This window comes from Corylus avellana, chromosome 6, assembly GCF_965113065.1.
Source record: "Corylus avellana chromosome 6, dhCorAvel1.hap1.2, whole genome shotgun sequence".
Taxonomy (NCBI): domain Eukaryota; kingdom Viridiplantae; phylum Streptophyta; class Magnoliopsida; order Fagales; family Betulaceae; genus Corylus; species Corylus avellana.
Genome location: NC_142495.1, coordinates 861759 through 886692, shown reverse-complemented (window position 1 = coordinate 886692; position 24934 = coordinate 861759). Strand labels below are relative to the sequence as shown.

General features: G+C 33.3%; 2 protein-coding genes and 1 long non-coding RNA gene across 3 annotated transcripts; 2 read left to right on the top strand and 1 right to left on the bottom strand.

The window, feature by feature from the left end:
• The first annotated feature begins 1436 nt into the window (after positions 1 to 1436).
• LOC132186705 (uncharacterized) lies at positions 1437 to 3505 on the top strand. The gene is made up of 2 exons (XR_009440766.2): positions 1437 to 1823; positions 1914 to 3505. It is a non-coding gene; the product is annotated as an uncharacterized LOC132186705 (long non-coding RNA).
• Positions 3506 to 17146: 13641 nt separating this feature from the next.
• On the top strand, positions 17147 to 21353 carry LOC132187690 (Sec14p-like phosphatidylinositol transfer family protein). The gene is made up of 6 exons (XM_088517469.1): positions 17147 to 17440; positions 19316 to 19403; positions 19581 to 19757; positions 20176 to 20274; positions 20366 to 20611; positions 20861 to 21353. The coding sequence occupies exons 2-6, from the start codon at positions 19338 to 19340 to the stop codon at positions 21095 to 21097; spliced, it is 825 nt and encodes a 274-aa protein (XP_088373595.1). The 5' UTR covers positions 17147 to 17440; positions 19316 to 19337; the 3' UTR covers positions 21098 to 21353.
• A 1135-nt stretch (positions 21354 to 22488) lies between these two features.
• LOC132187511 (MIP18 family protein (DUF59)) lies at positions 22489 to 24704 on the bottom strand. Its single transcript, XM_059601849.2, has 5 exons — positions 24498 to 24704; positions 24290 to 24395; positions 23705 to 23804; positions 23203 to 23248; positions 22489 to 22834 (listed from the first exon to the last, which is right to left on the bottom strand). The coding sequence occupies exons 1-5, from the start codon at positions 24607 to 24609 to the stop codon at positions 22734 to 22736; spliced, it is 465 nt and encodes a 154-aa protein (XP_059457832.1). The 5' UTR covers positions 24610 to 24704; the 3' UTR covers positions 22489 to 22733.
• Positions 24705 to 24934: the final 230 nt, after the last annotated feature.

Genomic DNA, 24934 nt, shown 5'->3' with positions numbered 1-24934 from the left:
TTCTATTAATTATGTTTTCATCTCAACTTCTAATTCTGGCTTACTATCCTATGTTTATCATAACATCTCATGCTCTATACACTGCCCACCTATACTTATCCTTATATTTTATTCCACTATTTTCATTTCATAATTTCTTTAGCTTTTATTCGTCTTAGTGTTACAACTTAGCTATATATTTGCTTGTATTTTCTCAAAATAAGTAGGTATAGCCAACAAAATTCATTTTCTCTACTGTGGATCTCACCAAAAATATATTATCTTCCCTCTTATATCAGCAAATTAAGATTTGTTTAAAAAAATAAAAGAAATTAGGGTTAAATACTCCATACTCCCCTGGGGTTTCTTAACTTTATTTTTTCCCCCCCCTGAGGTTTCATTTTTATCACAGGAGGTCCCTGTGGTTTTGATAAGTGACCAAATTAGTCCATCCGTTAGTTGACCATTAGGACTGACACGTGGACCAATCAGACGTCGACACGTGGCACATATATTAATTTTTTTTTTAAAAATGTATTAAAAAAAAAAAAGTAAAAAGAAAAAACGAAAAAAACTGGGGGGCACCAGGGGTGGCTCGGCCACCCCCATCCGGCCAGATGGGGGTGGCCTGGCCACCCCCATGGCCAAAGGGGGTGGCTCGGCCACCCCCAAATTGCCAAGAGCCACCCCCAGTTTTTTCCCTTTTTTTTTTTTTTTTTTTTTTTTTTTTTTTTAAATACATTTTTTTTAATTTAAAAAAAAAAATCCATTTTTTTTAATTAAAATTTTTTTTTAATATATGTATCACGTGTCGACGTCTAATTGGTCCACGTGTCAGTCCTAATGGTCAACTAACGGTTAACTAATGGATGGACTAATTTAGTCACTTATCAAAACAACAGAGACCTCCTGTGATAAAAATGAAACCCCAAAGAAGAAAAAATAAAGTTGAGAAATCCCTGGGGGTTTTGGAGTATTTAACCCAAGAAATTATTAATAGTGTAATATTTATAAAGTATGATAAAAATATAATATATAACATTATTTTTGATATATTTTTCTTCATAAAAAAGACAACATCAAGAAAAATTGTGTTTAATCGAGACACCAATGATTTCAAAGAAAATAGAGAAGAAAAGAAATAAGAAGAAGAGACAAGTATCGGCACTTACAAGGAAACACCCATGGGTCCGACCATGGCTTGCGATGCCTTGGAAGTTGGGACCGTAATAGGGTGATGGGGTTAAGAAATAGTTTATGAGAAAATCATAACCGTTCATTTAAAAATGAAAATGATTTCAAAGTAGCCAACCGTCGAGATTAAATGGTAGTTTTCAATGTGCCTAAGGGCAACGCATTGTGACGTGTTACCGAACTTTAGATTTATTTACTTATTTTTATCCTTTTTATGAACAATTTAGGAAAAGGGGAAGCATATAATGGAATATGCTAAAGCATCTATTTCGGTATTTCTCGACCAAAATGGACGCACCAAATATTGAATGGTAGTTTCCGATGTGCGTAAGAACAACGCACAGCGACGTGTCAAAGCCAACAACCAAACTTATTCAAATGGTTAATATCTACACGCCACCGCCCGCAGGAAAAGGATGACAGCTCTTCACCCACGTAGTTTATACGATTGCCGTTGATATCCCTTAAAAGTCGTCCATCTCAACCGTTCAAGCTTTCAAACCTCATCTATAAGTTAGGTTCTCCACTTCTTCCTACCATTCATCCATTCACTTTCGTCCCTGCCTCCTTGGCCTCTCTTTCTTCTAGATTCACTGTCGATCCAATTCTTCGCAAATGTTTCTCCGGATCAGATCTCTCCTCTTCCAGAGGTATGTTTTCCTTCATGGATCTCTTAGCGTTTGAGCTGTGAATTTTTTTAATTTTTTTTCACTGACACTTTCTGTTTTCTTCTTCCAAAGGCTGAGTTTATGGCGGAGATCAGCGATCGTCTGCTGTGGGAGTCATACCGGTCTCAGATCTGACGTGGTGTTGCTTATCGGTGGCTAGCTGTCCTTGTTTGGGGTCTCTGGTCAAATCGGCTGAGATCTGTGCCTGTTACTCCGGACGGAGGCTAATCGCTTTCCTCATATTGATATTTATTCTTTGTACGCGATTGTTAAGCAAGTTCTTAGCGTTGTAATCGCCATAGATTTCATCGCGGTTGTTAGTAGTGTGCGTAAGAAATCAGGAGGGGCCTGATTTCAGGGAGCTCGAGTCAATGATTGAATTTGTTGTCGACCTTTGCCATGACAGGTGCGCTTGCATGGCAGGTCACCCAATCTCTTAATAAAAGATGCAAGTTTTTTGGTTTCGAGGGAAGACCGCACGGGGATTTTTTTTTTCCCGGGGTCTCTCCTCTGGTGCGCCGTGTTCTGATGGTTTTCTTTCCCCTTCTTTCCATTGATTTGGCCATAGCATCCATCATGATGTGCTTGATCTGAATCTTACACAGACAATCCGAGTCAGTAGCGTAGTAGCGTTTTCAGATCTGCATCAACTTCCGGGGATTAAAGGTACACACAACATTTATTCATCTACTTGAATTACTTTTCAAATTACACAAGTTTCTATTCTTAGTTTCCCGAGAGAAATACATACTTCAAGTTATTATGTTAAAATTACTTTTTGAAACGAATTCGTCGAGATCTGCCGACTGAAACTAGCGTTATCTCAAACCATGCTTCATCAATCTCATGTTAACACGGCTAAGCCGGGAAATTGTATATTTGTTTGCAACATCTGAAAATCATTCGACTTTTTACTTAAAAGGGCTTTCAAGATAGTACTGAAGGCCTTTGACTACGTCCATTGGCCTGCTTTTGTTTAAATATTTGTGATAACAGTGTTGAAACCATTAAGATATTGCGATCATTGAGGCTTGCATACGATCATCTTGTTCCGATCTAGCTACAAATAGTAAATAATTATGTTAAATAATAGCTTAAATTAGCTTTGACGGGTTCCAGAAGAAATATTTGGGTAATTACCCGGAATTTTTATTGCAACAAATTGTTGACCTTAATACAAAAAAAAAAACATCTGTTTATTTGAAGTACTGTGGCATGTGTAGCCCTGGATTCGGTGTGATTATATGTAACTCTGTATAATTTGGTGAGATGTGTTGTATTGTTCCCACTCCTGTGGTACTAGGAAGGAATTTGTTTCACTTTAATCGACGAGTCTCCGGATCTCATAACCCATTTACGGATTCTAATCCTGGTATGTCGGACAAGTTGGTTTCTTCTTACGGTTGATCAAGAACTTGGTGACTCGTGGAGGAGAATTTTGCTGTTCAAGAGTTTTCTGGAGAAAGACGGCCGCTGTCTTGAGTGGCAAGTCTGTGACATTGTCAATTTTACCGATCAGATCGATGGCTGGTCGTTTGAGGTGACAAATCTGTGATCAATGATCGTATCACATATTATTTTATGTTTTATGCTTTTTCCCCTGTTGTCCATCTTCATTGTGGCGTGGGTTTTAATGCTTTGCAACAGTTATTTGCTTTGGTATCTTTGACCTGCTTAGTATGTATGTTATTTTTCTGTGAAAGATATATTGGAGCACTAATAATGAGTAGTGATCAAGTGAACATTCCAGTGTTTATATAATATAAAATATTATTTAAACTGAAAAAATAAAAATAAAAATTATTTTTTACTGTTTACATAATATTTTATAATATATGAGCACGGTGTGTATATTGTACGGGTAATGATAAAGGGCATGCTGGCGGGCATGAACAGGTGTGCCTTTTATCAATTTACCTATATTGTTTATGCATGTCAGTGATCACTTAATCACATCTCAGTAATAATTATAAAATTTTTCATATTTATGTAGTGCCGTTGTCTTCCTACCAATGTTTAGATCAGGGACCGAAGAAAGATCATAGAAATCCACAAATAATACACTTTTTCCCAAGACACAAAATAGATCTTAAAAGAGGATCGAACCTTATCTTAAAAAGTGCTATCATCAATCTTGGTAACTCTTTTTAAACGGTTTTTTTTTGGTGTTTTTGTTGAGAATTTGTTATGTTTTAAATGTTTGCAAGGAATATAGTTTTTATTCTTTTGTTTACCTTTTATATCCCAATTCTTACAAATGGTTGGTAGGAACGCCGCGCATCATGTTTGGATTTGGAGGATAGGAGGTATTTTTAAAGTAGGTTACCAAACCACCTCGTAAAAATGGTTGTCATTTGATGATATACCCTTTTTAAGAGTGGGCCATTTTTTTTTCGTGGTTGAGAAAGGGGTATGATAGAAAAATTAATTTAGTCATTTATTCTCTTTTCTCTCTGAGGCTTGTTGTTTTGCGAAGGCTTTGACTTGTTTTGCAAATGCTTTGATTTTTTTCTGTAGTAGAAATTGATTGATGTGATATGATATGGAAAAATGAAAATATTATGTTTTGTAGTGAGTTTATTATTTGAATAGTAACAAATTAATGATAAAAAGTAGTAATTTTATTAGGCAGTGATTTGTGTAATACATGTGTATGAATAGTTACGTACGTTAGTGTTATTTAATTAAAAAATATAATTAAAATATAATTTAATTATTATCATGATACAGGGAACGGTGGTTGCACGTCTGCCAAAATTTTTTTTATTTAATATTTTTAATTATTAAAAAAATTTTTTTGGCTGGTGTGTGATGCAAATCAGCGTTCTTTTAGCATTTCCTTAGGGAAGACCACTGCACATATGATTTAAAGGATTAAAGGCAGTGGAAAAGATGGTACATAGCATAAAAAACTGCTATGGCATTATTTTGCAAAAATTTAACTGCTTGACATTTGTATTTATTTTTTTATTACATCAATGTCTCTTTGAATAAAAAATTATTATAATACAAAATTTTTTCTTTTTTCCATGTAATTCTTATATTTATTTTTACTTCAATCAATTTTTGTTACAAACAAAGCCTTCTTATGTTGACATTGAAGTTGCCAAAAGCGTCAAAGTTTTCTACTTGAGATATGTAATATATGAAAATGGGTTCTCTCCATTTCAATTGAATTGGGGAGAACTGTCTATTTGCTTTTAGAGGGACAGTTATTGTTTTCTTGGACAATTTGTCTGTCTAAAAGCAAAGATTCGGCTCCTTTTAATTTCAATTATTTTCTACGATATATTATTTACTGCTTTCATATTTGATTTGGTTTTGTGCTGTAAACAGTTATCTCTTGACCGTTTTAAATTTTAATTTAATTTTGAACGTTCTTGATAAATAAAAATATTTTAGCCTTCTTGATTTGCACTTCGTGTAGAGTGATGGTAGAAGCTACTGTGTCCTGTAACAATTTTACGATAGTGACTTCTTGTTCTCATTGAACTCTTGTATAGGTCTTTTTTTAAAACAAAAATTTAGGAGTTGGTAGGGACTTAACATAATTAATAATTTATTTACCTCGTGCTTGCATTCTTATATCAACCTTGCATTTCTTTCTTTTACGCTCCTCATTACTTAAAACACCTTTTTTAAACGCTTGGCAAAATTTGGTTCAACAAGTTTAACTTAGAAATTAGAGCTTTAATTCGTAAGAGCATTTATTATTTGTTTTTCTTGATGTTCTGCTTTAGTGTTTAAGATATCTTGTATGTTGTTTTCTAAATTTGATATTTTTTGGAAGAGATGGAAGCTTGGTTTTTTTTTTTTTTTTACTTCATAAGTTTTTTCCACGGAGAGAAGTTGGTACTTTTTAATCTCAGCTTGGGCAGTTTTTTCAGGAAAAGAGGTTTAGGAAATTTTTTGCTATCTTTCGTTCTCTTATTTCAATTATTATTATTTTTTTTTTAAAAAAAAGGTAAAATTAAAAAGGAAGCAAACAACTCAAATCTTTCTGTCAAAAGGTTTAATTAATTATTTTTATAATTTTGGAGTTATATTATTTATTTGTTTTGATGTATCAAAAAAGTACAAGAAATACGTTTTGAGTATGTAGAGAATTCTATCGAGTGTTTGTTAAAGATATTGGATTTGCCTTTAAACACCAATTTATAGTCGGCATTATTTATTGAGGTAGCCTGTTTTAAGCCTTTGAAAATAGTTAAAATGAGAAAAGAAAGTGAGAATTCAACCCGAAAAAAAATGAAGGAAGACACGAAAGGTTGATAAGCTCTCATCTTGAGCTGGCAATAGTATAATGTCTTTTTAATTGATAGATCTGTAGCTCAAAACGGAAGAGCGCTCATGCCCTTTCGGGCTTCGAGAGGATGGTGGTTCGAATCCGCCCAGATCTTTATAAGTGGTAACATTTTAAATTTGTTGCCTGTATGCATTTAGAACTTACCTTTTTCTTTGTTTTTTGTCCATGTCCACACAAGGGGGATTCATATGGGTAAAAAATCTACATTTGGTTAGCTATTTTGGTAATAGGAAAATGTAATTTCTTTAAGATAAAATAAAGAGGAAAAAAAAAGAGAGAAGAAATTTGCTGTTTTTATTTATATATAATATTCAATGCACAACCAAACTTCGCTTTTTGTGCCTAACCTACATGCATATTACTGTCTGACAATAGAATTGTTTTTATTTTTGACTTCCCTTGGTTCTTTGTACGTTAAGCATTCACAAGCCTAATGTTAATTTTATTTAAAATGTCTAATTAGATTTATAAAATATTTTCTATCTTGAATTAGCAAAAAAAAATACAGAAAGTTAAATGTAGCCGCATTTTTCAAGTGAGCCTTTTTATTTTTTATTAATCTCACTTATTTTCTCTTTTTCCTAAAACTTCTCACTTTTTTCCAATAACTTTTCTCAAAACTTTTTCCCAATAATAAAAAAAAATGATATTTTAATAGAATAGATAGAAATATAGCTAATGAGATGTAGAAGCATTTAAAAATTCATTAGCTAAACTAAATAAAAGTGAGTTTTGAAAAGCTATTTTGCATAAAATTTGACTCATTCATTATGAATGCTCTTACACGATAGAAAATGAAACGTTATACTTTTAAATGGGGGAAAATAAATAAATAAATAAATAAATAAATATATATATATAGAGAGAGAGAGAGAGAGAGAGAGAGAGGCCCATCGCTTGAGAGATGGCCCTATTTTTAGTTTTATTTTTTTCTTTTCTGATGAATTGATGGCCCTACTTTCATCGTGACTTTAATCGCAATTAGGCCTCTTTCAATGTACACTCCCTTTTGTGTTTGCCTTCTAATCACTAGATTGGTAACAATCCATTGAATGTACGGGTAAATATGAGCAATATTAATTTATCACTTATTCTATACTAGTTGATGTGACGTGTTTTAAGTGTGTTTTTTTTTTTTTTCTTTCTTTCTTAAGTGGCTAATAGGAGAATCCCTTAAACCACATTTCACTAATGGTTATTAAATTAATGTGATAAGTCAGTATTAAAATAGCATTATTCTTTAAATATAATTAAACAATGAATTTTGTTAAAAAAATCATTTAAAAATTAATGTCATAATTAATAATTTAAATTGTATAGTTGCCAAGAGTTAATTTATATAGAAGTATGTAACCAAGATTATAGTACTCCAAACACCACTCAATAAGAGTTATATTCTCTCTAACAAAAATTTGAGTCACATTTAACTATGTGCTTCAAGGGAATGAGATGAGTCTAGTGCATTTTGTGCTTGAATTAATGGGAAGTACAATGTGGTTTTTTAATTTTCCAAATATCTTTTATCACATCAACAATTATTATTTTTAAAATATTCCAAATTTTTATATAACTAATTGCTATCACATATAATAAACATTGAATTTGGTAAATGAAGAAAATATAGAGATAATAAAATCTCAATCACTCAAGTAATAACAAAAGCTTAAAAATTGTTGGATGATTAAATCAAGAATGCGGGCCAAAAAGAGAAGGAAGAAGTCAGAAAGGGAATATTTGTTCAGACGCATGGACTGTCGAACCTCACGCCTTCTCATGCCTCACCATTTTAGACTTATGAGTTATGAGCTCGTTTGTCAAAAAAAAAAAGTCAAATTCATTTATTCATATTAACAAACAATTTTATTCATTTTTTACTAAAAAAAAATTATTTTTTATTTTTATATTACGTTAATCAATTTTTATGTTACATCAATTAATATGTCATACATTAAGCCCTAGACCTACGTTAAATAGGATTATCTCTAGTTTAAATGAATTGGAGAATATCTAGTTAGTTATAGTAGATAAGTATTTATATCTTTTCACTTTTTTAATAGACAAAAATACTCCTAACTAGATATTCTCTTATTCAAATAAACTTAAGAGTATCCTAATTCATACCTGGTTGATTTTGAGAAAAGGAGAATGCGAGCTGAATTGCATCAAGGATAAGGGCAGAGGATTCGATGAGGCTGCGTTTTATATTGTTGTAATGTGCGTTTTGTTGTAACTGAATAATGAGTTGTAAACATCGAGTCTGGGCTACAACTATAAATAAGTCCAATTGTGATTTTGTGAAGCATCCAAGAAATTACCCCGATTGTATTCCATTCTCGGAGGCTTGTTGGCACCACGAATCTGCCTAAATTCCTTCCTTCCATCCCTATCATTACAAAACAATTTCCTTTACAAATATAAAAATTAAAAAAAAAAAAAATTATATTACAAAGAAATTAATAATTGTACAAAAACAATAACAAATAGTTGAGCGAACACTGGAATATTGTCTGCAGATTCCACGACCACATATCCCCGAGTAATTGAATTTTCTTCTTAAACTTTTGCTTGTAATACTTCCCTTGACAGCTCAAATTCCCTAGCAATGCTTATCTTCATCCAGCTAACTCCTACAACTGAAATTACCCTTTCAACCTCCTTGACTTGGCATTATTACATCACCACCCCTGCACGGGCCACCTCCTATCAGGATCAGGAAGCCACGAAGACCGTTTCTTCTTCTTCTTCACCACATTCTCCGGTCCCTGTTTGGCCTCAGCGGCGCCTGGGGATTTTCTAAAGCTAAAGACCTTGCTCAGAGTCAGAAGCCCCCAATCTTTGTTCCTTCGACTCTTTGTCTCAGTAGTGTGCTCGCCGCTTAGCCTCATGGACTCCGAGAGCCTCTCGTACCTTGCGATTCCAACGTATTCGGAAGTTATAGTCTCCGATACGAGCGCCGATCTGTATGACCTTCCAATCCGAAAGGAAGTACCTCTCTGGAGCCTGAAACTCCTGCTGGGCTCCATTTCTCCTCGTCCTTTGAGTTTGTGGGTGAAGTGCTGGTTTTTATGAGGGCAGAATCGGTTCATACTGTCGGTAATATGCGAGGGGTCGTGTTCGTGATAATAGTAATAAATGGACTCGTTTACGTGTGAAGCTGAAAAGCTTTTGTTTCTTTTTTTTTTTTTTTTTGAGCCGTGAAAGCTGATAGTCAAAGCTTTCTGGGAAATGCCAAGTGAGCACCATTTTTTCCGGAATTCATTTCGAAAAAATGGAGTGCCATTTATAAATGATAAGTATGCCATGAAGCTCCAATTCTTTCCTGACGAATTTCGGAAATAATGTGGCTGCTTAGCATTAGCGAGTGAGATTCTCATGACAATGAAAACTATTCTTGTAGCTCCGTCCCATTCATTCACTTTTGATTTAGATAAAGAAAATATAAATGATACACCTTTCAACCAAAAAAAAAATAAAAATAAAAAATCAAAAGTTATTTCTCAAATGATGCATAATCATCTAATGAGTTTGATAGTTTTATGAGATGGTGACACGCAATTTTGTAAACAATTTTTAGAAATTAAAAAAAAAATACAAATTTAAAAAGTATAGCACTTTTCCTCATGTCAGAATCTTAAAAAACGTTACTTACATGGCATGCAATCTGACACTATTATGTTAATCCCAAAATGAAAAATTGTCTACTCTTTTCATAGGTTTTGGGTGATTATCCGGGTCCAATGTAGTTGTGGTCACTTTTAATGGGTCATTTGGTGGTTGCGGTTAAAGATTGGGTGATTTGACCACCTCTACATAGTGATTAAGGGTAATGTCAACCAAAAGATGGGGCAAATTTTTTATTTGACTTGGTAGTGCCACGTCATAGAGTATAAAAAATTGGAGTATTTTGATTCTCCCTAGCATTACTCTTAGAAAAATGCTAAAAAGTATTCTCATTTTACTTCATCTTTTTATACTCTCTTATGTGGTAATGCGACGTGGCATTACCACGTCACCCCCAAAAATAAATTTGCCCAGCCTAAGGGGTGGTCAGCCACCCCAATCGAACGTCAAGGGGTGGTCACATCACTCGAGAAGTCATTATTTTGGTGGTTGTGGCCACCAAATCTCTCTAATCCAATGGCCTCAACTCTCAAATATGGGACATGTTAGTACTAAAATTTTATTAACAAAGTTGATGTAACACTTTTAATTAATCATTGGATTAATTCATATTAAATAAATAAAAATTCAAATGATTGGTTGTGAGTGATACACTAGCATTGTTGGATAAAATTATAATATATATATATATATATATATATGGCCATTATGAAAATTAAGTTTTATCCTTTATTCATTTTTTAATTCCATATCACATCTGAGTTCCGTCCCTTACTACAATGCTACCACTCAAAACACATAGTCACGTATAAAGTATTTTACATCAAAATTTATCAAGCATTTGTACTTGTTGAAAGGGTAGTACTTATAAAAGTTTAAGGGTCGGCAATATATAATATGCATTTGGCATTTTCATTTTACTAGGGATGGGATTCAAAGTTAAAATATATATAGTGTAATCTCAGTAATTTTTTATTTTTTTTATTTTATTTTTATTTTTTTATTATCTTATCACTTGGAGTAATTATAAAAATTACTCTTGTATCCCTCTGTGAATGAGGTGGCTTTAAATCTATAATTTGATCAAAATTCAATAATGATTAGTAATAAAGCCTAATAGTGATTTTATAAGCTACATCATTTTGTCCTAAAGGAGTAGCTCCCAGCCTTATGAAGCAGAAGTCACTAGTTTGAATCCCCCCTTATGTGTGGACATGTCAAAATAATAATAATAATAATAATCCACATCCTTTTTAAAATGACACAAAAATGACTTACATCATTATTCTATCACTTAAATTAAAAGCCCCAAGGGCCATCACTGGCCTTGGCTTGCAAACGAGAATGTCGATCTTACAAGGAAATGAAAGAACGACACAATAGGGTCAATCATCAAAATCTTTTAAGAATGAGTGAGTCTAAAGTGGCACCAAGGTCTCTCTTCTATAATTATTCAAAAATTAAAACTATAGCCCCAAATTGACAATAAACCTACATTTAGGGCGCTGATGTAGCAATTAGAGAATGTTATCCAAATTGGTGATGTCATATTGTTTCACCTTTTATCATTGTAAGAAATTGAAATTGGCTGTTCATTGAACCAAGTACGAACTATTATTTATTTAGTAATAGCGAAGTCTCCAGTTGCCAAGCAACACAGTGTTGGTTTCGAATCTTGAGATCAACACTTTCTTCTCAAAATATTACAATTAAACTGAGAAGTTCAGTTGAAGGCTTGGTCGGACCACATCCCAATGATATCACTTACTGGTCCGAACGTCATAGTTATACGTTGATACAACAATGTCATAATTTGATATGCCGATGCTATGATTTTTATTGTGTGTGACATAAATCATAATTTGATTGGTGGTTCTCGGCTATGATTGCCTTAGAGTTTTTATTCTGTGTTATTTGAGCTTTATGCTCGTTTATCAATGAATAAGACTGAACTGATTATTTAAAAATAAAAAAATAAAAATTGATTAGTGCTTACATGGTGTTGAACGATTTTCAAAAAAAAAAATTGGATGGAAGCTGAATGTGGAAGGCTATTTGTTATTTTTGCTTACCACAATAAGTTCTTAGCCAATTTTTATATCATATAGAGCTTATTGCAAATTAGTGTATCTACATGAATTGATTTTACAATTTTCCTCTAAAAAGTAATGTTACATATCACATAAAATATCCTATTAATATTCCAAGAAACTAATGTGACAAGATTTAATAATAGAAATAGATAAGATCTTAGAGCATTCCCAATGGAAGAGCCAAATGTTACTTTTATCTAGAATAGCTCTTCAAATGTTAAAAAAACCTCCCACATTGGATGAGCCAAAAATATATGTAAAATAGATATTTGATTAGAAGAACTAAAAAAAAAAGTTAAATGTAGCAACACTTTTTAATGGAGCCATTTTATTTTTTAGTGTTTCTCTCTCCTGCTTTATCATTTTCCCAAATCTTTTCCCATATTTTTTTTAGAAATATAGCTAATCGGATGTGAAGACACTTAAAAATGGCTTAGCTAAACTAGATAAAAGTGAGTTTTGAAGAGTTATTTTACATAAAAATATGACTATTTCATTAAAAATGCTCTTAGCAAATAGTATATGTTTCATCGTTTATTTTTTACATTTTCATTTCAAAAGGAAAATACTATTTCGTATTTAATATGATGACACGTTGATGGAACGTGTCACCATATTAAATACGAAATATGATAATTAAATCTTCACCAACTCATTTATAAAAAAATAATAATTAAAAAAAAAACAAAAACAAATCTTCACCAACTCATTTATAATGCAATAGCTTTCATCGTGTTTATGGCGTGGAACCTGAAAAGCAGGGGAGGGTTTGACAACAGAGGCTACTAGGCGCTTTCTTTTCCTTTCACTACGGATTTTGTTCATATTTTCTCAGCTAATCTATAAATCTAATTCAAACTTCAACAAACCCACGATCAACAGCGAGGCCATCACCATTTTTTTATTATTATTATTATTCTTTTGGGGTAATGTGATTCGCGCGTCACTTTAAAACCAAAAAAAATGTAAGCACGCTAATCCTGCTTGCTAATTACTTACTTTATATATATATATATATATATATATATATATATAAACTCCAATGATTTAAAAGAACTACCTTTAAAACTCCTTATTTTCTATAAAAAGGTCATTAACTAGCTTTTACAGCCTCTTATATTTTGAGTCTTTGACGTTGTTGAAGCGTCACGTTCTAGGTGTGACCTTTTAAAAAGTGACGTTTTTTTGGGTAAAAAACATATCATTATTAATGCGTCACTATTTTAACCTTTTTTTGTAGCGAAGGTTTCTCACTTTTCTGAGCTCTTTTTAAGTGAAAAAAATGCTGTGTCTGCTCAATGGCGAAGCCATAGCAATCTTTGCACCCCCAAAGAATTTTATTTTTATTTTTTATTTTCTCCTCCAATGAGACTAGCTGCACCCAAAATTAAAAAATAAAAATCTCAAAGATTTTAATTTTTTTTTCCTCCAATGGGACTAGCGGCACCCAAAAATAAAAAATAAAATTTTTTTTTCCTTTGAACACGGCACCCCCTAAGCCCAGCCCCTCTCTCTGTCTTTTTTTCCTTTTGATAGCCCATAGGCCATAGTCTCTCTTTCTTTCTCTCTCATACTCTCCCTTTCACTTTCACTTTCTTCTCTTCTTCCTTATCAACACAATTCCTAATTTAAGTAATCTTCTAATTTGGATATTTTAATTATTAAATATTGAGAATATTGGCCGCTAGAATTTAAACATTTAATTGGAGAATTTGACACAATTCTAAGCTCAATTCTAATAACGAAAAAAGAAAAAAAAACTTTAGAAATTTTTTTGCTTTGGCCCCCTCCCATAAACATTATTAAAACTTCATAGTTCCATCCTTGACCTACCTTGTAGAGGTTCCCGATATCAAAAAAAAAAATAGCGGCACCTACAATATAAAATGTCTGACTCCGTCACTGCCTCTGCTGCTGTCCTTTTGGAATCATTTTGAATTGAGCTAACATTTGTTTTTTTTTTTTTTTAATTATTATTATTTTTTTCTCTTCTACATTCCTCCTTTTTTTGTTTTTTGTTTTTGTTTTTTTTGTTTTTCATCTCTTTTCCTAAACAAAAACATCTCTCTTTTCAATTCTCACGCGGATCTCGCTCTTCCTTCATAACCCAAAAGCTTCTAAAAGTCAAGATGGAGATTTCATGTCAATTTCAGTATAAAATATCTAAATGCAAAGAGTCATTATCTAACATTCTTCAATCATGTAATTAATGCATCTAGTAATTAATGCCATAGAAAAATAGAGCACGCACACACAAAGACGATGCAAACTCTTATTTTTATTCTCTTTATTATTTTCTAACTAGGAATATAATTTCATATTTGTATTACTATTTTTTAAAGCTTTAGCATTTTTTGTTTAAAACGGAAAGGCAAACACCACTACGATAATTAAATTTTATGTAGGAATAGCGATTTTAGAAGAATCATCTTGGGTTGCTTCATTCTTTGACTGCTCCATGATGAAAATTGAATAAATTGACAGGAGGATTGAAAAAATAAATTATAAATTATAAGTTATATTTATATTTATATATTTTTAAAAATAATTAAAATTTAAAAAGATTATATATATATAAACTCATATTCTAATTCTAATAGTAGTGCGCCAACCGATCTTTCATTTTTATTTAAATTTGTAGAGAATCATTCATTTTTAAATATACAAGAATTTCATCATAATCACAACCGAATTTCCCTCATTCTCAACCATGACATGAACAAAAAAACAAAAAAAAAAAAAGGTTTAAGAATTATAATCACAAGTAATTGAATCAGAAAGCAACCGTCCTGGTGTATTTAGAAGTAGAAAAATCCTGCAGTGATGTTCAATTGTTCAAGGGAATAATAGTGCTACACGTATCGGAGACACAAATACTTAATTTCTTGATAGATATGATTGATATTTTTATTGGAACTTACCTCAATAATTGAGCGTTCATATTAAGACGTTTTGAAAATGAGCACTGAGCTGCAAGATAAACAGTCAGAAAATTATGATTGCTAGAATCAATTAAACGTGCACCTAATATAATTAAAATACCATCTAATTCAACTTCAGGCCCCTTAGAGTGGTCCAATGCGAACAAAAAAATAATGGCGTAGTCCTTAAGAAAAGAAGGGCATTATTGCCTCACCAAATACGCTTACTTTCACATAACTCTTTTATAAGTTTTGATTGTGTCCCTCTAAAAATGGGATTTAGATCCTTTATAGTCTATAATGGACTCGAGGGTATCCAGTTCATGGTTAGAATTTCTTTAAAGAAATTCTAGCGTCACAAATATGCCACGTGTCCTCCCAATAGAAAAATCCTAATTAATACTTAAAAAATAAATAAAAACTAAAATAATACAAAAAGGATGGGTGGTCAACCACCGTCATTAGGCCCGAAGCCATCCCCAAAGGCCAAACGAAAAAAAGAAAAAAAATTTGTTTGGCCATGGGGTGGTCCGGCCACCCTTGGCTGGCCATTGGGAGTTGCTATCAAGCCACCCCAACTAAACTGGGGTTGTCCGGCCACCCCCTATGGCCATGATGGAGTGGCCAGCTACCCCTTATTTATTTATTTATTTTCTTTAATCTTAAATAATATTTTATTATTATATTTTATTAGTGGGACAAATGTCTCATTTGTGGGTCTAGGATTTATGAGAAGAAATTTTAACAATGAACTTTATATTCTTTAGTCCATTTTGGATTGGAGAAGATCATATTCCCTAAAAATGAGATTATTATTTGATCAAAATTTAATAATAATCAATTACAAATCTAATGGTACTTTTAAGAGTCACGGGACATGAGAATGACACAAAAGTAACTTTGAACATTACTCATAAATTTATTGCCCATTTTCACAATCCCTTGAGAATGGTACTAATCTGATTTAGGATCTTCTACAGTTCAAATAATATTCAGTTAGTTATATTGAATGGGTATTTTTGTTATTTCAAAAAGTGAAAAGACAAAAATACCCATTCAATATAACTAACTTAATATATTGCCTATTAGAACATTCACAATGGAGGAGCCAAATTTTTATTCAAAATAGCTCATCAAAACTCATTTTATCAAGTTTAGCTAATATTTTTTAAAGGCCTCCAATATCTGATTAGCTATATATTTATCTATATCATTTAAATATTATTTTTTTTACTCTTTATTGGGAAAAAGTTTTGGGAAAAAGAGAAAATAGGTGAGAGAAACAATAAAAAATAAAATGGCTAAGTTAAAAAGTGCTGCTACATTTAGCTTTTTTTTTTTTTTTTTAACAAATCTAATTAGTTATTTTAAATAAAAGTAACATTTAGTTATTCCATTTTGAAATCTTTTATCCAGTTCAAATGAATTAGAGAGAACGAACTAACCTTTCATTTTCTATTTGATAAGATTAAGGAGGATGAAATACATTTAGTTGCAGTGAGTAAAGATTACTCTCAAGTCAATAAAATTAAATAACCTTGATTTTTTGTTAAATGTGTGCCCCTTTTAAAAGGAGATTCCTCAATGGACTTGGTTTAGGTACGTAAAACAAACTATACCTCATTTATTGTAGTTTTTTCAAATGCTCTGATCTAAGATGTCTATACCTCAGGTTATAGACAAGGTTTAGTTGTAGGAAACTCCTGAGTGTACTCATGATATTATTTTGATTGAGCAATCTGCTCCTCAGTCAGTGATATATGACATCCAATTTTATGTTAAACAAAAAATATCACATTCTCTCAATTCTCATAAAAAATTTAAAATTAAATTTGGACAGTTAAAAAAACTATCATAATTATTTATTTATTTATTTTTACAAAACCCAAGCCAAATTCCTCCTCAATAAAATCATTAAATGATTGTCATCATACACTTTATAGAAATGATTTGGTTTAGGTATTGTAAAAAAAAAAAAATTATAACTTATGTGAATGGTCTATATTTAATTTTAAATTTTCTTTGAAAAAGTTTAAAAAAGTAAAATTAAATGTAGAATTAAAACAATACCTAAATCAAATAAAGAAATATGGTGGGACAGTCCATCTCCTTTATGGCGGGCATACCATAGATATGTGTAGCCCAACAGAATCCCTCTCCGTTATGGTGGGACAATCCATCTTCAAAAAGAAAATAAAAGTTATTTAAAAATTAAAAGTATTTTTCTTTAAAACAAAAGGAAAAAAAGAAAAAAAGAAAAAAAAGCGTTTCCGGTGGAAACGGGGGCAAGTAGAGTAGACCCTTCAGGTGGCCGCACCTATAGTCTTCGAAGCCTACTTAATTTATATATCAATCAAAAAGAAGACCTACCCTGTTTATACAAATCTTCCTCTCCCTTGTCTCTCAGGCCTCATAGGTCGGCGAGAGAGTTTAATGTAAATGTCATTTTATTGAGGACAAAACACAGCCAAACAGAAGGGCGCCATCCGAGCTTGGAGAGAAAAAAAAAAAGAAAAGAAGGTGCCCTCTGCCTCCGGCCTCTATATTCTCGCCCAAACAGAATCACATGCCCTGTGTCGTTATTCATTGCCCAAAACGCTCGGAAAACAGGGTTTGAGGAAGGAGCTCAGACTCTCTTCCACTCTTACGCTTCGTCAGGTACGTTATATCAGCTAACGTAAAAAGAGTTTGAGCCTTTGTCCTGTTTGTAAATTTGTATGCAAGCCTTTTGTCTATCAATTTGAAGTGGATCTATGGCTCACTTCTCTGCCCTTACTTTTCTAGATTATTTATTTGTTGATTTTTCTGGGTTGGTATCGTGTTGAAAGTTCGTAGTTAGATCTTTTGATTCGTTTGTTAGTGGATCTTGCACTTTTTCATTGTGTATAATGTGTTAGGAAGTTTCTTGAACTCCTTTTTTGATGCCCAAAGACGTCTAAATGTTGTTCTGGGAATTGGGTTTCAAAGATCTTGATTGAGTTAGAATATGGTCTTCGTTATTTTTATTAACTAAGCTGAAAAGTTTTTGTGGTGGTTGGTGTTGTTATTTTCATGGTTCTATTGTTGGTCAACGTCGGGATAGTTTTGGGAATTTATAAAAGTCATATCTGGCAAAATTCTTAGTTGTGTTGCTGATTCTCGCTTTCCCATTGTTTTTTTGTGAAATTAAGGCTTTAGAATTGTCTGTCTCATTGGAAAAATATGTGACATGTCTCCAAGAGACAGCGGGCCGGAATGGCGCTTCTGGATTTGTTGCGATGGTCAGAGTCAAAGCTGAGGTCAACAGATGGATTAGATGAATAGGGTCAAATGGAGTAGGCTGATCGAAGAACTAGTAATTTTTTTTTTTACTAAAAAAAAATGGAGTGGCCATTAATAGCTTGTTGGCAATTTTTGATACTATTTGTGAATTCAATACAAATTTAACATGAAATTAGCAGTTTAGGGATAAGTAGTTTACACGTTTAATTAAATTAGTCGAATTATAGTTGATCTATATACTCGTATGAGAAATGATCAAAATCATTCGTCATCCAGTTTTTCATTCATCTCTCTACACTGGATGGGTGAATCCATCATTGAATTTGTGGAACCCACATGCTGGTCCCACAAATATAATGGTAGATTTGCAAAATGGATGGTTGGGAGAATGATGTGTAAGATGACTCATAGTTTTATAGTCATGTTTTAACATACCTCGAACCTAATACGTGACATTTAGAGCTGTCAATTTTTGACACGATCTATGAATCTGATATGAATCCAACACAAAATTAGCGGGTTATAGTTGAGAGATCTGTTCCGTTGAATTAAATGGATTGGATTAAGGTTAGTCAATATAGTCTTATATCTATGTTTTAATATGACTTGAACCTAATACGTGATATTCAGGATTGACAAATTTTTATACGATTTATGAATATGACATGAATCCAACACAAAATTAGCAGGTTTTAGTTGAGGGGTCTATCCCGTTTAATTAAATTGGTCGGATTAAAGTTAGCCTTTATAATCTTATACTCATGTATCGACATGACCTGAACACGATATGTGAACATAAATTACGACCTCTAGTTTTGAACAACTATCTTTTTTCCTTATGCATGGTCGATAAATTGAGGAGTTCTTTTTTATTTTATTTTATTTTATTTTTTTGTTATAGATATAAACATTATAGTCTTATCCCAAGTTATGTTATTATGGACATAATCAAGTGAGATGACATTGAATTGCTGATGGTTGGGGAGGGGAATAATTCGTATGCGAAAGGGTGTTATTAAAGGCTAAGGTTGATGGAGATATCGAATTTCACTGGATAAGATATTTCAGTTTTTGGGACCATTCTGTTTACTTTTAGATGTTGGTTTGCTTTACCGCTTCACTACTCTCTCAACCTTAATGTAGCTAATGCACTTTGCTACTCGTGTTTTTAAGTTGATATATTATGGAAACAATGATTAGATTGTCCAAAGAAAGTAAAAATGTTGGCTTGGAAGCTTTAATGTTGTCTTAGTTGAGCGTTATATCTTGTAGGTGAACTCATTTGGCAGCCATCATGTATCTTCTGAGAAGGAACCCTCAGAATCATCAAGAGAATGACTCTTCACAGAAAGATGCAAAGGTTATTAAACTACTTGGACATCATTCTAGGGCAGAGTGCATTTATCTTTGATTTTTCTTCTCCTTTTTATTGATTGCCACCAAGTTTGCTCTCTATTATGATGATTCTGTTCATAATAGAGCTGAAGGCTTTCATAACATATTGAAATAGGCAATTAATGAGGCATATTACGAACAGGTCAATGAACTCAGGACTGCTCTTGGACCTCTATCTGGACGTAGTTTAAAGTTCTGCACTGATGCATGCCTGAGGAGATATTTAGAAGCTCGGAACTGGAATGTTGTTAAGGCAAAGAAAATGTTGGAAGAGACATTCAAGTGGAGGTCCGCTTATAAGCCTGAAGAAATTCGTTGGGTAAGTAATGAATTTTTTACTACATGTTCTCGACGACGTGCAAAACTAGAAGTATGTATGTTCTAATTTTATGTTTGTTTTATACTTTTAGTTTTTTTTCCTTTGTTAAAATTCGTGTCTCCCCCCTCGCATCACAGAGTCATTAATCTCAATATCGTTTCAAGTCTAATTTTCAAACCTTAATTCTTTGTTAAGTAATCAGAAGCTTTCAGAGTAAACAACATTGGGGGAAATGCCAGTTCCAGAATGGCTACATTCAGAATTTAAGTTGTTTTTGCAATAGCCAATCTATTATTACCCATTCTCCATGACATGCATGTGATGACCGAGGCTGTGACATGTAGCACTTATTGATGCTAATATTTCAATACTGTTTTATTTAAGCCTCCCCTTACTTTAGAAAGATGATATTGTCCAGCATGAAATAGCCCACGAAGGTGAGACTGGCAAAGTGTCCAGAGCAGATTTTCATGATCGTCTTGGAAGGACTGTGCTTATCATGAGGCCAGGGATGCAGGTTGGTCTGGCGATTTTCTTTTGTAAGGTGTGTTACGCTTTTATGAATCAACTAGTTAACTTTTTTGTTTTATTTCTTTCCCATTTGTCAGAACACCACATCAGGAGAGGATAATGTTCGCCATTTAGTCTATCTTTTAGAAAATGCTATCCTGAACCTTCCTGAAGGTCAAGAACAAATGTCGTGGCTGATAGATTTCACTGGATTTTCATTGAACTCCAATGTCTCCGTTAAAACAGCCCGTGATATTATTAACATTTTACAAAATCACTACCCCGAGAGGCTTGCTGTTGCATTTCTGTATAGTCCACCAAGGATTTTTCAGGCATTCTGGAAGGTTTGATCTCCTGCTCTGTTTTCATTTTGGTTTTTGGCTACATAGATATTATTGTTTTTTTGTACCGTTGGACTGAAGTTTAACAATTACTGCTTCTTCCTCCTTTCAAGAATAAAAAGTAAACAGGGTTATCAATCATGGCATGGAAGCAAAATTATTATGTAAAATTTCTTGTCGGGCTTGAGGATTGTCATTCTCAGATTGATTTAGATCCTTCAGTAATTTGTGCTAGTTTCTCGGTTTTTATAGGCTGTCAAGTACTTCCTGGATGCAAAGACATTTCAGAAGGTGAAGTTTGTATACCCCAAAAGTAAAGATAGTGTGGAGCTCATGAAGACATACTTTGATGTAGAAAACCTTCCAAGCGAGTTTGGGGGAAAAGCCACCCTAAATTACGACCATGAGGAGTTCTCACGATTGATGGCCCAGGATGACGTGAAAACTGCCAAGTTCTGGGGATTTGATGAGAAGCCTACCACATTATGAATGCCATTCAGGAGAAGAGGTGAGGCAGTAGCCAATACCCATTGCACCCGCCAGCTAGCTGAGTGAGCATTTTCTAGTGCTCAGAGTAGTAAATATGTGCAATGCAGCCTGACTGAATAGATAGATGCAAACTTTAGTATCAAATTTACTGATGGGAACAGGAAATGATGCTCTTGCTCAGTTCCTTGTTCTGGGGTTAATAAACATGCATTTCTTGTGCTTATTTCTAACTATGAGAGATAACTATTATTTCCTCTTTAAATATCTTCGTCTTCCTAATGTTCCCTATTTTCAAGATAAGCAAACTGTAATTTTTGTATAAAAAAAAAAAATTAAATTACTATCATATTTTTGAAAGATCGTTTTTTACTAAATTACAGGCAATTGGGGTAGCTTTCCATAGAGGACAAGTGTAGGCAGGTGGGCCTTGCACCTATCTTCTGTGGAGCGCACCCAAATTGTATAAGAGTTTGTTCATGGGATGCGACATTTGCGAAGGGTAATGCCAATTTTCACTCTCGTTTATTATAATCATTTTATAGCTAATCTCACGTGTTTTAAGTGGTTTTTATTTATTTTTATTTTAGTAACTAATGTGAAAAAATTGCTTAAAACATGTTCATCAACCGATATAAAATAAATGTATAAATGAGTATGAAAAGTATAATTACTCATTTGCAAATCAATGATGTGATTACGGGCCTAGTAGGCCGCCTATTGCAATGCCGCCCAGCAACAAAAGGGCGAAGCAAAGGAGTGTTGCAATAGTACGCTGGTGAGAGTCCAGCAGTTGTCATAATGCTACTAGATCTACTTCAGCCTGCGTGCCCTTTCTTTCGTGCACCTTAATTCATCTGAAAAATATGAAGTGCCAATTATCAAATTCGTCAACATTGAGGTATAGAGGGCTTCCTGAATTTTTTTTACTTGGGAGAAAAAAGTGGCTCCCATATTTGGAGTCTTAAAAAAAGATTAAATTGGTTATCAAACTTACCTGAAGGACGTGATAAGTATTGGGGTCTTTCACAGAAATTCGGGCAATTTAAGGGGCTATGGGGTTCAATGTATATATATATATATATATATATATATATATATATATATATATATATATATTTGGGAAATTAGCTTAGGGCCCAAGATCAAATCAAATTAAATGCCCACTATTACTAGAGCCCAAAAAAGCCCCAAGGAAGCCTAAAATATAAGACCTTTTTTTTCTCAGAAATTCAAAGAATGTTCTCTTAGAAGAATTCTCTCCATTTTTTCTCTCCTCAAGTCAAAAATACCGACTCTGACTGTCGGAAGCTACCCCGCTGGCAGCAGGCTGGCGTCGAACATGTGAAATTTGGTATCATCAGGTCCTATTGGCAATTTGATGTAGGCTGCAATAGCCTTCAAGATTGCGAACCATTTATATAATCAGAAACTTATATTGTGCATTAAGAGAGTCTACTATCAACATGCAGTTCCTCACACATCCATGTGAAGCAACAAATAGTAAGCAAGTCTGCGAGGAGCTAATGACATTGGGTAGATAAAATTCATAAGACAGGAACAGCCACTTCTTATTGCATTTGACAACTAGTGACGTTTTCCCAGTACATAGGCTAATTGAGCAGGAAAGTGTACTTGATCAAAGGTCATTGGAGTAGAGACACTCATCCACAAGTTGGCGAAGGTTGGGATTCTCCAAGGCCGCAGCGACTCTTTCCTTATCATTTAACTGCTTGTTAACTACCAAAAGGACAAATTACACAACATCTGTATCAGTTTGGAGTGATTGGAGTAGGGAATAACACAGGAAATATAAATTTACCACAAGACAGACTATTAGTTCTATCGTACTATAACAAAAAATACATGAAAATGATGCTATACTCTTGGATTTTTCATCTCAGTTTTCTGTACAAATCTATAAAATATTGGAAAATTTGTATGTTAATATGCCCTTTAAGGTAGAATGGCTATATTCTTAAAAGCCTCCTGTTTGGAAAATTTGTTCTCGTGATGAAGTTTGTCGACCATTACCCAATCTTCAGATTGAAAATAGGAAAGAAGAAAATGTGAATTTAGTGTCGAATGGCAATTCGTTCGGGATTCACCTGATTCTTCGTTTGCATGAGATCCAGGAGATACTTTGATGTCTACCTGAAATGGGCATCAAATTTATGGATGAGAGAATAGTGCAATGCAGAAAGAAAGAGTCTGATTATGAGATCCATGAATATCATTTCAACATAATGTCTAAAGCAGTTTGTGATTATAGGCGAAAGAACAAAGTAAGGTGGACTTTCTGCATATAAAGATAATCTAACTTAAAGCTTCGGATACTCTTCTCTTTATAGAAGTATATACAGACCCACATTCTATAGAGTCTGACAAACTCCCATTCAAGGAACTTCTAAAGTCTGCATTTGATATTTGATTAAATATATAACATGAACCGCCTACTCCTTTCAAAACTACATGAATCAATGCACTAAATATTAGCTTTCTGAGTACATATGCAAAAGAAAAGGTTTACCAATCGCATGTGCCATCACTGTTGAAACAATAAAGAACCAACAAAATGCTCCAAAGTGAATAATAATAATAAAAACTGACCTTATAATGCGGAGGGAAATAATGTTTTAGTTTCACTCTTAGGCATAAGCCGATTACGGTTGCCATACTGCAGTGCTGGATGGTTGGTGTGAAAGTGATCCTAATATAAGCAATTAGATTTTAGCACCCCAAAATAAAATAATCAAGTCGCTTTGCAGTATTAATTAAACGATTAAATTTACTATTTCTTATGGGCAGTTATTCTGAGTTCAAACTTGACTCTCCGGCCAGTTTGCTCATTTCAGTTAAATATTTTATATTTCACAGTTATCAGTGTAATTATTAAGTATTAGTATTCTCCACAGTTTTTCCTTTTTAGATAAATATTTTATATTATGTGTTCTGCATTAATCATTTCTTATTGGATTTCTTATTGGTTTAAGCTTTTAGACTATCAATAGTTTAAGTTATGCATCTTAATACCAAGATTTTGAAAGGAAAAATTAAGGCAATAAAATTCAAGGTATTTGCTCAATAATAATCATATTTGGAAGATATGGGCTTCAATCATATATTGCAATTTCCAAGTAACAACAGTTGGATCCAAAGTCAAAGAAATGAAAATGGAGCTCTGCGAATACTCACAGAATACGACCGAGCTTGTCATCAACGGTGATCGATTCCTCCGAAAGAACGCTGAGCTGTTCCAAAGAGTAGGGATGCTCCGGATCTCTTATATCCCTCACGAAATTTACCAATTCGAGTCAAAGATCCCAAATTTGTTGTATCAAAAATACTCAGTACAAAATTACTGAATTTAGAAGCAAAAGAAAAGAAAAAAAGAAAAGGATATCATAGATTTCTAGAGGATCAACGGCGTCGTCTCCGTGAAGATCTTCGGTGCGAGCGACCCTTTCCTTCTTAGCGTGAACCACGGGGTTGGCGTTGATAAGACCCAGCGTCATCTTCGCCCTCCTTTTCTCTTTTTTCTGTATTCCTCTCGTGGAAACTGGAAAGCCTTGTTGGCTGTTGCTGTTTGTTCACGGACCAGCTCGGTCGAGTTTCGTAACGATGGTTAATTATTTTATTGCATAATTACATGTTGAGATTCCCATAACAGCATGACACGTATAAGTGGATGGCAAATGAGAACGCACCACGTGTTGATTGTTAGGATTACTTCGACTTTTACTGCATTCCACCTCACAGTCGGCGGCAGGCTGCAGCTACTGTCAGCGACTCAGCGGCACTACTTCTTGAGTATAGTGTCCGATATTAAATAATTAAATT